Source organism: Lytechinus variegatus, chromosome 10 (assembly GCF_018143015.1).
Source record: "Lytechinus variegatus isolate NC3 chromosome 10, Lvar_3.0, whole genome shotgun sequence".
Lineage (NCBI taxonomy): Eukaryota > Metazoa > Echinodermata > Echinoidea > Temnopleuroida > Toxopneustidae > Lytechinus > Lytechinus variegatus.
In genome coordinates this window covers 19,923,070-19,936,641 of record NC_054749.1, presented here as the reverse complement: position 1 = coordinate 19,936,641, position 13,572 = coordinate 19,923,070, and the positions used below count along the sequence as shown (strand labels likewise).

General features: G+C 36.9%; 1 protein-coding gene across 2 annotated transcripts in view; it reads left to right on the top strand.

Annotated features, from left to right (window-relative positions):
- Window positions 1-8,847, top strand: part of LOC121422515 (chromatin-remodeling ATPase INO80-like) — a 40,660-nt gene extending 31,813 nt beyond the window's left edge. The window contains exons 4-6 of one of the 2 annotated variants that reach the window (XM_041617637.1): window positions 1,331-1,444; window positions 4,441-4,565; window positions 6,595-8,847. In XM_041617637.1, the coding sequence (XP_041473571.1) occupies window positions 1,331-1,444; window positions 4,441-4,565; window positions 6,595-7,492 (1,137 nt within the window). In that variant the 3' untranslated portion in view covers window positions 7,493-8,847. Of the gene's footprint in view, window positions 1-1,327; window positions 1,445-4,440; window positions 4,566-6,594 lie in introns of both variants that reach the window. The other variant, XM_041617635.1, reaches the window with a different exon arrangement.
- Window positions 8,848-13,572: the final 4,725 nt, after the last annotated feature.

Here is a 13,572-nt window from a genome sequence, read left to right as displayed (position 1 = left end):
TAACATATACTTGTTTTGAAGTATATTAATAAAATCTAGATAAAAATCATATCGGCTGTTTTTTTAAGCAGTTTTTGTGACCGGAAATATGTGAAGTGTTTTGGAAAAGCTCGCGATGCTATAGAAAAAGTAATATTTATTTCATTTATTTATTGATCAAAATATCTTTATACGGGATAACAAGCTCAGATTGACTGTTTTCCAGAATGGTTCTGTTTAACATGAAATAACAATATATACATAAAAAGATAAAAGTGTAACTTAGGTTCTGTACAAGTAATGAGTGAATTCAATAACATTTAAAATCAGAATTATCACTAATACAAAAATTGTTCAAAGATAACATATTCAATTTTTGAGGAATTGATGAAATGAGAATAACAATAGACAATACAATAACAGAAAAATATAAACTAAGATGTATGATATCTTTGACGTAGTAAATAAAAAATTCAACAAAAGTTTTGAAGGAAATTAGGAATCTAATTATCATTGAGCATGTCGTACGAGACACTTTAGCATGTTCACGCTGGAAAGAACAGGAGAGAATACAAAACGAACGTGATAAAAATTAGGGAAGAAAATTACGTTTCCATAACGATTGGCAGTGAAATCGAATATCAATCGCGTCCTAGTAAGAAGTGATCGTGATTTCCGTTTAATTTATGAATGACCTTGTCTATCATTAATAGTTACCATGGAAACTGTTCCGCCAACGTCAATTAATCATTACTAAAATGATCAAAATCGGCCAAAACTTGTCCGATATTATTAGCAGGGTTTTACCGAATTATTCTCAATTAATCTCTATTTATGATGCATCCTCCCTTCAAATTGCATTCAGCACGAATCCCACCTAAATGAAAATAGATGGACGATGATCAGACAGGGAGGAGAGGGGCAGGGATATTTTGTAGTTTTTTAAGGGAAGTAGTTACAGACTGGATGGATGACATTCGTACGGTAAAGAATTTACAATCTTGTGTCTCGTCGCAAATTGGAAGAGAAAATAACTGTTCACAGTACCCAACAAACAAATCACATCATAAAAATTACTGCCATTTTACCGGTCACTTATGCTTGCAGACATTCAATGAGAGATTTCTTAACCAAAGATGTAAATAGCGATAACCCCCTTTTTAATCCCATACCAAATGGATCAGGATGTGGGCCAAAACTCCCTGTTTTCAATTTCCCAATCTCCCCAAATTGTCTTCATTGTTCCTTTTCACCTCGTATTAGTCATGACAAAAAACCGGTACATGGAGATAACAACATGCAGATCCTTGCTTATTCATTTTCAAATATTTTGTTGTTACCATGGCAGCAGGAATGTCTGGATGTGCTCCCTCTCGTTGATGTTCAGACGGTGAAAAAACAGCAGAACAACAACTACAAGTATTACCCCTTCGAGATCGTCACCTTACAAAAGACACATGTATACGTGAGTATTGAAAGAGTTTGTTTCCAGAAGGCGCCAAAATCAAGAGTGTATTTCCAAAAAAAAGGCGCCAAACTTAAGAGTGTATTTTCAAGAGGTATCAAAATCAAGAATAATATCCCAAAGGCGCTAAAATCATTTTTTTAAAACACTGGTTTCTTGATATCGACGCCTTGAATCAACATATTTAAAGAGTATTTCCGGGGATAGGGGTGGGGCTCGAAGACTTCTGCAATATTATATGTGGTGACAACCCATTCAAATACAATTTGGGGTCCACTATAATAAACAATAATCTTGAATAAATACATATCATAGTAACTATGTAATGTATCTATTAAAGATTGATGGGCACCTGTTTACATATGTTCAAAAGAATTAGAATTCAAACAGCAATTTGTTACAGAAAAATCAGGCACTTATATGCCACACATTTTCATATAAAAGACTCGTTATTGTTACTGGATACGGTATGACATGAGGAGTCAGATCTTCAAATTATCGGAATTCAATGTGAATAATGGAATTAAGTTTATGAACCAGGCGCTTATCCATGATTTTTGCACCCCGGGGCCGACCTACTTTTGGCGCCCCTGTGAAATTTTCGGAAAATGGCACCCCCGCTGGGCAAACACATGTAAATGCATGTTGATTACCTTGTTTCATAATTGCGTAAAAATGCGATCGAAGACCATTTCTTTTTAATGTCCATAAAACCCCCCCCCTATATCCATGAATATGTTGTGACACCGCTTTTTGAAAAGAATAAATGCGACCAGGTGGGTGTGGAGGAGCCGTGGTGTAGTGGTTCTGACTCTCGCCTTGTAAACAGATAGTCGTGTGTTCGAATCCCATCACGGCCTTGCGTCCGTTGGCAAGGCGTTAATCCACACTTTGCCAGTCTCGACCCAGGTGTTAAATGGGTACCCGGTAGGATGTGATAGTCATTGTAGCTTGTCCAGTACTGTGTGCGCCTCCCCAGGGAGTGGAGGATGTGCACACATTGTGTGCGGGATGACTAATTGAATCCGATGACCGGGGTAATAATAAATCTGTAAAGCGCTTAGACACGTTCAGATGTATTAAGCGCTATATAGACACTTGTGTGAGCGCGAGCTGAAAAAAGTGTGATATTCTGACCGAATATTTGGACATTCTAAGCACTGTAGGTAATCATAAACAGGATGGTCATCTAACTAAGCAATCGGTGCGAGCGCGAAGCGCAAGCTGAAGATTTTTTATATTCTGCCTTAAAATTGGACAACCTAAGCACGTTCGGTAATCATGTACAGGATGGGCATCTAGCATGAAGCTCGAACTGAAAGTTATTCATATTCCGACCCAAAACTAGACGTTTTTTTTATACACAATTAGTGACCGTGAACATTACGAGTATCTATCTAAACAATTATTTATGCACGCGCAAAGCGCGAGCTGAAAACGTTTGATATTGGACAGTCGAGTAATCAGTTTTGGTAATCTTAAAGGGGGAGTGAACTGTGTGTGATCTCTAATTGACTGTGTGTTATTAATATATAGTATTAAACTATACGTTTTTAGATATCTACTAATATTACAGAGCATAAATAAAATGACCTATATTTGTACAGAGAAACTAAAATATTTTGAGAGGAAAAGTTATTGTTTTATAAGTTTGCTACTTGGTAACCTAATTATTGCGGTATAAATGCATTGAGTAGTTGATTAACATGCTATCATTCAAATGGGTCTATATTTCTAGACTACACTGGCATTATGGGTCAGGAAACTGGCAGGTATGAGTTGTTGAGGAATCGAGATGGTGCTATTGGTTCGTATGATGAGCACTTAGAAATATTCTATGCGAGCGCGAAGCGCGAACTGATTTTTATTGTTGTTGATATTTTGACACAAAGTTGGACATTCTAAGCACTAATCTAACCATATGCAGGATCGTCATATTACTAAACAATATTCATGCAAGCGTGAAGAGCGAGATGAAAATTTTTAATATTCTGACCTAAAATTGGAGTTTCTAAGCACTTTTGGTAATCATGAACTGGGTGGGCATCTAACTATGCATGTTTTATGCGAGCGCAAGCGCCATGAACTCATGTGAAACATGAATTCGGCGCTCCCGATCAAACATCATTTTGGCATCCACTACCCCCACGAGATTAAGTTCAATTTGGTCCCCCTTCATTTCAGGTCAATTTGGTGTCCCCCCTATGTCGAACATCAATTCGGCGCCCCTAGGCAACATCGATTCGTCCACCCCCATGTCAAACTCAAATTCAGCGCCCCTAGGTCGAAAATCGATTCGGCGCCCCTAGGTCGAACATCAATTCGGCGCCCCTAGGTCGAACATCAATACGGCACCCCTATAGGTCGGACATCAATACGACGCCCCCTATGCAGAACATCAATTCGTCTCCTCTAAGCATAACATCAATCGGCGCCCCAACCTCGAGGACATCAATTCAGCGCCCCCCTATGTCGAACAGCAATTCAGTGCCCCTATGTCGGACATCAATTCGCCCCCAGGTCGGACATCGATTTGGCGCCTCTCCCCTCTTCTTTTCCCCTTTTCTCTTTCTTTCTCCTTTTTTCTTTTTCTCTTCTCTCTCTCTCCCCTGTTCTTTTCTTATCCTTTTTTATCCTATTTTTGGCGCCCCCTTTTCTGCTAACCGGGGCCCATTTCCCGAGCCCCACCAGAATACGCTCATGTGAATTGTCAGAGAAACACTTTTATTCAATTTTACATCAGAATCGGAAGTAGAATTAGGGGTCAATTGCTTAATTTTATTGATGAAGGGGGGGGGGGGGGGGTGGGCGTGGTGCATGATATAGCCACAACAATGTCAAATGTTACCCAGAGTTGTATCTTGGATGATTTTACTCTAATTATCATGTCATTTTTAGTCTCTCATTTTAACATTCAAGAGCATCGTTATGAATTAAAAAAAATTTGTCAAATATTGTCATATCGTTCACAAAACAAATTTGTTCTTATTTTTCAGTTAACAGACAGTGCATACGAGCAGGATCAGTGGGTTAAAGCATTCCACAACGCCATGAAACTCAGAAGTTTTAACCAACAGACTGCTGACGTCACATCTAAATATTCCAACGGCAAAGACAGAAGGTAAATGTCCCGAAGGGGGGGGGGCGGTGATAACGATCAATTTTGCGTGCATGTTGCAGATTCTCTTAAAAATTCATCTTTTCCAGCAAGTGGAGCCGCCCTGTATAATCTATCCCATGAAATTTCTCTCATATCTCTTATCACTTATAATAATAATAGCTACCCCCTCAAAGAAAAAAAAAAACCACACCCTCGCATTATAATTATTGAGCTATATATGGGTTATGGACCTTTTCTCACGCAATGATAATTTATTATCAAATATTATCTTTGTTCCCTTCCAAAATTTGAAAGTATAAATAAAAGGGTGAATACTAAGTGTATGTGTTGAGACTCTGTCTCTTTATATTATCGCGAAATACCGACATAAACCATTAACATCAAACCGAGACCGCTTTTGGTGCACTTCGTGATTATCATCCACCTACCGAACTTTATTGAATATGATGGCATGCTAGTTTGAATCACTACGGATCAGCTGTCGTTCAATTTTGCAACGGCTTATGGATCAATTTTTCACTTCCAGGGGGCTGGATTAATATCCAGAAGGGGTGTATATCATGAGTTTATTAGGAGTAGAGTGTAGGATAGTATGAACGCCTGTCAAGAGGCCTTGCACGTGGAACAAATGTTGCACCTTGCCAGAGGAGTTTTTTGGGAATGTCTATTCCACATATTCCACACTAGCAAATATACCACTTACCAGTGTTTCTGCTGCATTCGATCTGTTAATTTTTTAAACAAGTTGTGGTGTTAACCAAGTTGTTTAAAAAAGTTCTGAAAATTTCAAGAGTTTTAAAAAATCCTGGTTTAAACAACTTGTTGTTAGAGTGACGGACTTGAACAACGTGCTTGCAATTTTACTCCACCGTTTTACATTGCATGATCATGCGAGCAAAGGCAAGCGACTCTTATTATTTTCTGATATTAAGACTCATTTTGCTGAATGTGAGAATATATTTGACAAGGAATCATCTGGCAGTTATCTTCTAAGTAGGCCTTAATAGATTGAGTGTGCGTTCTGGAAAACACATTGTTGTACATGTCAACCCCAGGTCCCAAGCACTCTCTGTAGTACTTTATTGAAAAAAAATTAACCACGCCCCCGCCTTGATCAGACCATAGTAGGATCCATGATCAGACACCTCGAATGTTAACTCCTCGTTCACCATGTTCACCGTCAAAATAAATGGGCGTACGTGTTACTGAATAATCCCGCTTAATTCAAACACTACTTCCAGGTTATATTCAAAGTGGGTCGATCCTGACAATTGGATAATAACAATGACCTCCTTTGATCACCCCTATTAAAGAATGAATGAATGTTTTCCGTAGGTTGATCCGAACAAAATAATATACACCTCGGAAACTATCAGACAACCCCTCTACCACCCCATATAGAACAGTAATCCAACAACGCCCTCAGAAAGGGCGCAACTTGGCAATAACTACAGCCTATACAGGGGAACGTGTTGGTGCCTTATGACCGGGGGATTGCCTGTTATGGCACCTGCTTGCATGGGTTTAACTTTTAAATTCTAGTGGTTGTGACGGTGTCCACTTCATATCGTCATAACTGATAAAATGATTCATTCATTAGTCCCGTGCATGTGGCCACCATTAGGTTCCGTGTGGTGTCATGGCCTGGGACGTTTTTCGACGACCTTTCCCCTTGTCTCTTTCCATTCCGTTTAATAAGATGGATGAATGTGAGCCATTGTTTTTAAATAAAAACATGTCTACATCATCATTTAGAAAGCAATTGCGAAAGGTGACATCATTTTCAGTTCATTGCAAATCAATTACCCTATAGTAGAAATTATTTAAACCAACGCATGAATACAATAACTTTATCGGGTTGTTATCAACGTGTGCAATGATAAACATTTTCGAAATTCAACGTTTAACTCACAAACATTCAAATTTAATTTTGTTACCAAATATTCGAATGGTTTACATGCATTTATTTTTAAACTGCTCTAATTGAAAAAAAGGAAATTGACGAATAAATATTTTGTTTCATTGACAGGAGCAGTACAGGAGCGAGGAAGCTCTCTCAGATCAAGAAATATATGCAGGACAGCAAGAGATCTGGTCAGCAGCGCAAATCATCGGGTGTAGAATGTGACCCAAGCGAAACACCCGACTATCAGGGTATCCCCATCGGAAACATGGACGTTGAAAACGACGACGTCTTCGTGTCTAATAAACCGTCGTCGTCAACGACCACGAACAACCCACAGACTGTACGTGAAGACACAATAGACGGCGGTAGTATGAACGCCAGTGGAAAGAGTCGGGCAAGCGACGACAGCGGACAGGGATCACACGATGTTAGAAATTTGGACTCGACATCGAGCGCGAACACGGCGTCGGTGTCCGATGGTGATGTCGAAAACGGGGCGTCGAAATCTCTTTCAAACGGGAATGAAGTTCGTGATGAGGTTGACGGAATTACTTCGAAGTCACCATCGTTAATACCACCTCCAGTACCAGCGCCGGCGTCGTCTGGGTTAAGTCGATCAAAGAAACAGCGCCTGTTCGAGGATGAGCAGATTTATGACGAACCTCCGCGTATCGATGAGGATATCTACGATGTCCCACCACGTGAAGATGAGGACGAAGTTGAACCTGTGAATAATGACGAGCAAGAGGAAGATGAAATGGAGCTGCCACAAGAAGATGAAGAAGAATATTATACATCAGGTTTGGTCAAATCATCCGCCATGATCAATCTCCAAAAAATCCTCGACGAAGATAGCGATGACGAGGATGACGATGACATCGTTGGCGACGGTGCTGATAGCGAATACGACAATGTTAATGAACAACAAGAGAACATAGAAGCTGAATTAACTGAGAAAGGTGTCGAGAAATCAGCGGTAGAGCAATTAAAAGATTTGCTTGACAGTTTTGATGAACTTTAACCACGATTTGCGATCATGCGGATTTGAAATATAGTAGCAAGGAAAAGATAGGAAACCGGACCAGTGAACTATATCAGATGGTTAGCAAGAAAAGTTTTGATTGATTTTGTACATATCAGGCTGCAGTGACAATGGGATGTCCGTTATCAAATGCTTTTTTAAAAAATTGAGAAACGATCGTTGACCCTTAAGAGGCCTGGGAGGGGAGGATTTAGCACCCTGTTGTCGCTTCGACGTATCATGACTTAGTTTACATGTAGTATCTTTTTGGAATGTATTTGTGGCGACTGGACTGTGAAATGTGATTCCGAAATTTTCTACATGCGTGACTGTCCAAGATTGTCAAAAATGCAATTTTGTGTACAAATCCAAAGCTGAAATTCACAAATGTATGATAAAATTTGATAATGAAATTGGCCGCCAAATTTCCTATGTTCTCAGTCATTTCAATTATGATTAAGATTAATACATCTGGAATTTCGTTTAAACAGTGCATCTCGGAGGGTAGGATGTGTATAAAAGATCAAGGTGAGAATATCATTCTAAACGGCATAACGAATATTGGACCAAGTTTAGAGATTTTCTGGCATAATCTATACCAAAGATTTTTCTGTCATCTCATCAAACTTTTCACAAAATTATCATTGGAGTTTTGAAATAGGACTTAGAACATGTAGAAATATGCATTCTATTTTGTTAAGAAGACATACAAGGTCGAAGTTTTGATAAAGAATTTGATCGATTCGACCATCTTGAATAAACGAAAGGCTGAACTGACCAGAGAAATATGGCACTATAAATTGCAGAAAACCTACGCTAATAATCTATACAAATATTACAGTCTGGGATTTTTTTCACACAAAGTAAATGAACATCTGTCATATCGAGTATCTTATGAATTTGATGACAACCAACATTTTGCATTGTCTATACGCATATTAAATGAGTGTACACATAAATGAGTGTATAAACTTCCATTTGAACTTTCCTGTGCAGTACATGTATGTTCCACTCATGTTCACGATTTAATATAATGAAAAAGATTGATTCGCTTGAATTGAAACAAAGGCATAATAATGAATTACTTGAAGTTGAACTATCCAAAAGGTACTGTCAGAATAGATACGGTCGGAAACAATCCATCTCAAGATGGTAATGCTTCAGCAGACGATCATGTTGGGTTCAGAGTAAGGCTGCTCATTTTCTCAAGAAAAACAAACAAATTCATTAAATTCCTTCACTCTGAGACTTTGATATGATGATAAACTTGCATCAGTTTTGCCTTTCGTATAGGTCGTCTTGATAGGTCTTGATACAGCCTATAACAGGCGCGGATCCAGGGGGGGGGGGGGGGGGGGGGGACAGGGGGCATGTGGCCCCCTCCGTTTGAGAAGAAAAAATAAAATTTGTAAAACTTGTAATGTAAAAATGTAATTGAAACCAAGAAGTCTCCCCCTTTTTGGAATTGAAGACCTGTTATTTTTTTTGCTTGTTTTTTTTTTGCTTGTCAATTTTTTTGCGGGTACGAAATATCCTTCATTTGTGGTTGAAAACCTTTTTTTTTTTTGGGGGGGGGGCTTGTCAAAATTTTCCTCCGAAAAATTTGCCCCCCCCTTTGGAAAATCCTTGATCCGCCCCTGTCTTATAAGGACAGCTTGGAAACTTCAAAACTTGTAATTCAACATTCAAAGGACAGCTTTTAATTTGTGAAATACTGTATAAATGATTCAAACACTTGAAAAAAGAGATATTGATTACTCCATAAAACGCACAGTAATCGATTAAAACGTTGCATGAAAGATATGAATATGCATTACTCAATAAGATATTTTTATTTGTGTATTCATCTGTATAATAATGTATATTTTTGTAAATAACAAAATTTTCAATTGTCATCTTCGTGCCAATATATCAGAGCATCTTATATATTTGTATCTTACAAATGCTGCCAGTGCATATATATTTTTTTCTTACCATAATGGAACCCCCACAATTTTATAGGCCGTTTTTATCAACATTGATGAGATTTTAAAGACAATTCTTACATTTTTGCTTGTACCTTGAAAGCTTGTCCGATGCGCTTACCAAACTCTGAAATTATAGGCCTACTGTAAATATTGTGAAATTTCCCGATAATAAATTAAGCCAATTCTTCCCTTGTATGACTTGGAACACAAAGCACAAAAATGAACTATGATTTTTTTGGCAGACGTCCCAATAAATACATGCGAAATATTAATAAATTATTGCTATCAATCGACGGAAATGAAACGATTTTCAGGGAAGGGGGCGTTCGGGTTGCAAAAGCTTAGGTTTAAGTGACAGGTTCGTCAAAACTTTACACATTTCGGCATATTTTCTTCCATCTAGTAAGAGTAATTTTACACAACTAAATAATTAATATGAATTTAATACAAGCAATGCAACAAATATGTGGTTGTTTGGTTTTGCGCAGTTTTTTTTCCTTTTAATGAATCTGTGTAACTATACTTTGCAAATGATTGTGTTAATATATATGCATGTGTTTAATATTAAAAAAAAGACCTGTCTAGGCCTATTGTCCATGTTCAAACGCATCCATGTACATTATGAAGCGTGTGTACATTTCGTATCATAGATTTTTAACATTGACGTGTACAAATAAAAGCAATAAATAACCATCACATCGCGTGAAAATGTCATCTTTGTTTCGTTTTGAACTAATTCCTGTTAGAAACAGAATGAATTAATCTGCCTAGATTACAATGGCGATAAATGATAAAAATATACATGGCGAAAGTGTTCCAGTAATTGTCTACCATTTTCCCTACTTTGATAAAGTTTTGTCGAAAATCGGATATCCAGCCCTCTAGGAATCTCTCCAATCAGCCAGCAGGAGGGTGATTTTTTTGTTTGTACAGAGAATCCAAAATTACAGTACTTGAAATAAATCAAGATGGAATGGATTGAGGGACTAATCGAATCCTAGATTTAGTTGTAGCCCTCCCCCCCAAAAAAAAAAATTCTTGAGGGAATTGAAATTCAATCCTTTGAGATTTAAAAATGAATCTTTATGATTCAAACTAAATCCAGAATTCGAGTGTTCCCTTCCTACAGTCCAGCTGGATTTATTCAAAATCCCTGCAATTCAGAGTGAAGCTCTGAAGAGGTTCCGGTAAGCTAACACCCTTACAGATAAAAAATGAAAAGTGCCGAATCTCATTCTGTAAAAAGATACAAATGTACGAGCAAAGAAAGTCAAAGAGAGATTCATACAGATAGACAGAGAACAACCATGAAGAGAAAAGAATCCGAGAGGGGGGGGGGGGGGGGATCGGAGATATGTCGGCAAGGGGAAATAAAAAAAGAGGAAAAAATAAAACAAATCAAACTACTCATAAATGATTCTCGAAAACGTACTTATGTCTCCAAATGCTTACCAGAAACAACTCAATTTTGTTTAAAAATGTCTTCATTCTATTTAATATGCTTAATGTATGTGTATTCTTAATGAAATTAACAATTTTTATCAAGTAAAATTGTTTAATTTGCTTTTGAAATTAAATCCTTAAAGTGATTGGTTAACATTGGTTTAACTTAAAAAAAGATCTGAGCTAGGTCACACTTGTCACCTGTGTCTGTGATATGTCACAAAAATGAAGCCCAGAAAAAATTGCGTTCGAAAAATAATTTTTTAGTGCTTCAAAAATTGAAATATAAAGTGACCGGAAACACCATCCTAATTTCATCCCTTACACTTATGTGTACTATTTAGGCATCTATAAGACACCGATTTACAAAATCAGGGTTTGCCTTGTAGTTTTAGCTTTTCATTCTCAATAATGGTTGTTTTCAGGGTTTACTAGTTCTAATACATGCACTTGTACACATGTTTCATCTTGGTTTGAGAATTTTTTAAATCGGCTGCTCACAAAGTTAAACAATATCTTTAATTCTGTGTACAAGCATTTGCTTTTGCTAGCAATCATATATGAAATAATGCCCATATGACACGACAAATGCAATGTTAATTACTGAAGAATGATTATTCTGTCCTTCTTTATTGAAGAGATGGGTGTATATTCCAATAAAAAGTATTACAAAAATAATCAAAAATTGAAAGATCTTTCTCATGTCAAAACGCCCCCACACTGTACAGACCATACAATATACAAGAGGCGATCATTTCATAAATTCACTTGAATCTATCATCACAAGATGATATATATGTATATATATATATATATACACAGTATATAAATGTATGATAGACAGGCCTTTGAAACTGATAAAGCATACTAAATTTTTAATCATATATGTTAGTACATGACACAATGTTTTATATTGTGTCCTGACTATATAATATATGCTGTATGTGTGGAAATTTACTCTTGTATATACATCCATCTAATATTCATTAAATAAATACTGCTATGACAACATTTCATAAGAAATAAACTCACCTCTTATATCATGAGAGCAATCTATATATCTCTATTGATTTTTTTCAAATATTTCATGTACCGAAATAGAAAAGATATAGTGAGTATGCCATCATCAGCTTCCTAATTTGCATAATTACCAGAATGGCCATATAATAATAATAATGATAATAATAAATAATAACAATGAAAAAAAACAACAATAATAATTTTTCCCTTTCAAATAAATAAGGAATGAATAAATTAGAAATGTTGATGAAATTTGCAATGCTCTGCCTATCTAATTTGTATTTCTTTAGTCATTCATCCTTTTGATGAAGTAATCTTGTCCTTCAAAGTAATCCTTACATTTCCAAATTCTAAAGTATTCATACCTAATTATTAATACTTAAATGACAGCAAGAAAAAAAAAACATCTCTGCAAACACCAGCAAATAAATGGGTGTCACTGCCAAGGAAAGAAAGTGGACGACTCTTTTATTTGTGCAGAAAAGATAAAAGAGAACTCAATGAGAGAGAATAAGAGGGATATTTAACAACAAACAAAAGGGAAAAGAGAAGAAAAAATTAAAAAAAGAAAAGAAAACAAGAACAGGAGGGTAAGAAACAATTAAACATATGAGAAGAGGGAGAAACAGAAAAATGAAACAAGTGGAATGCCCCTGGCCGTCTCACCTGCATCATGCAGTTCAATATAGCAGCAGTGCTGACTTTGAAAACTACTCTAACTCGCACAAGATTTTCAGTGATACATGGTTACTCTTATGTCCACTTTTTATGAACTAGACCAATAAACTTACACAGATATGATGGTTATTCAACAAACAAGTGGAATGCCTCTGGTCGTCTCACCTGCATCACGCGGTTCAATATAGCAGCAGTGCTGACTTTGAATACTACTCTAACTCGCACAAGATGTTCAGTGATACATGGTTACTCTTATGTCCACTTTTTATGAACTAGACCAATAAACTAACAGAGATATGATGGTTATTCAACAAAAAACCCCAACATGGCCAAAGTTCATTGACCTTACATGACCTTTGACCTTGATCATGTGACCTGAAACTCACACAGGATGTTCAGTGGTACTTGATTACTCTTATGTACAAGTTTCATGATCAGATCCATAAACTTTCAAAGTTATGATGGTAATTCAACAGATTCACCCAATTCGGCCAAAGTTCATTGACCTTTGACCTTGGTCATGTGACCTGAAACGCGCACAGGATGTTCAGTGATACTTGATTACTCTAATGTCCAAGTTTAATGAACTAGACCAATAAACTTTCAAAGTTATGATGGTAATTCAACAGATACCCCCGATTCGGCCAAAGTTCATTGACCCTAAATGACCTTTGACCTTAATCATGAGACCTGAAACTGGCACAAAATTTTCAGTGATGCTTGATTACTATTATGTCCAAGTTTCATGAATCAGATCCATAAACTATCAAAGTTATGATGGGAATTCAACAGATATCCCCAATTCGGCCAAAGTTCATTGACCCTAAATGACCTTTGACCTTGGTCATGTGACGTGAAAATCATGAAGGATATTCAGTGATACTTGATTAACCTTATGTCCAAGTTTCATGAACTAGGTCCATATATTTTCTAAGTTATGATGACATTTCAAAAACTTAACCTCAGGTTAAG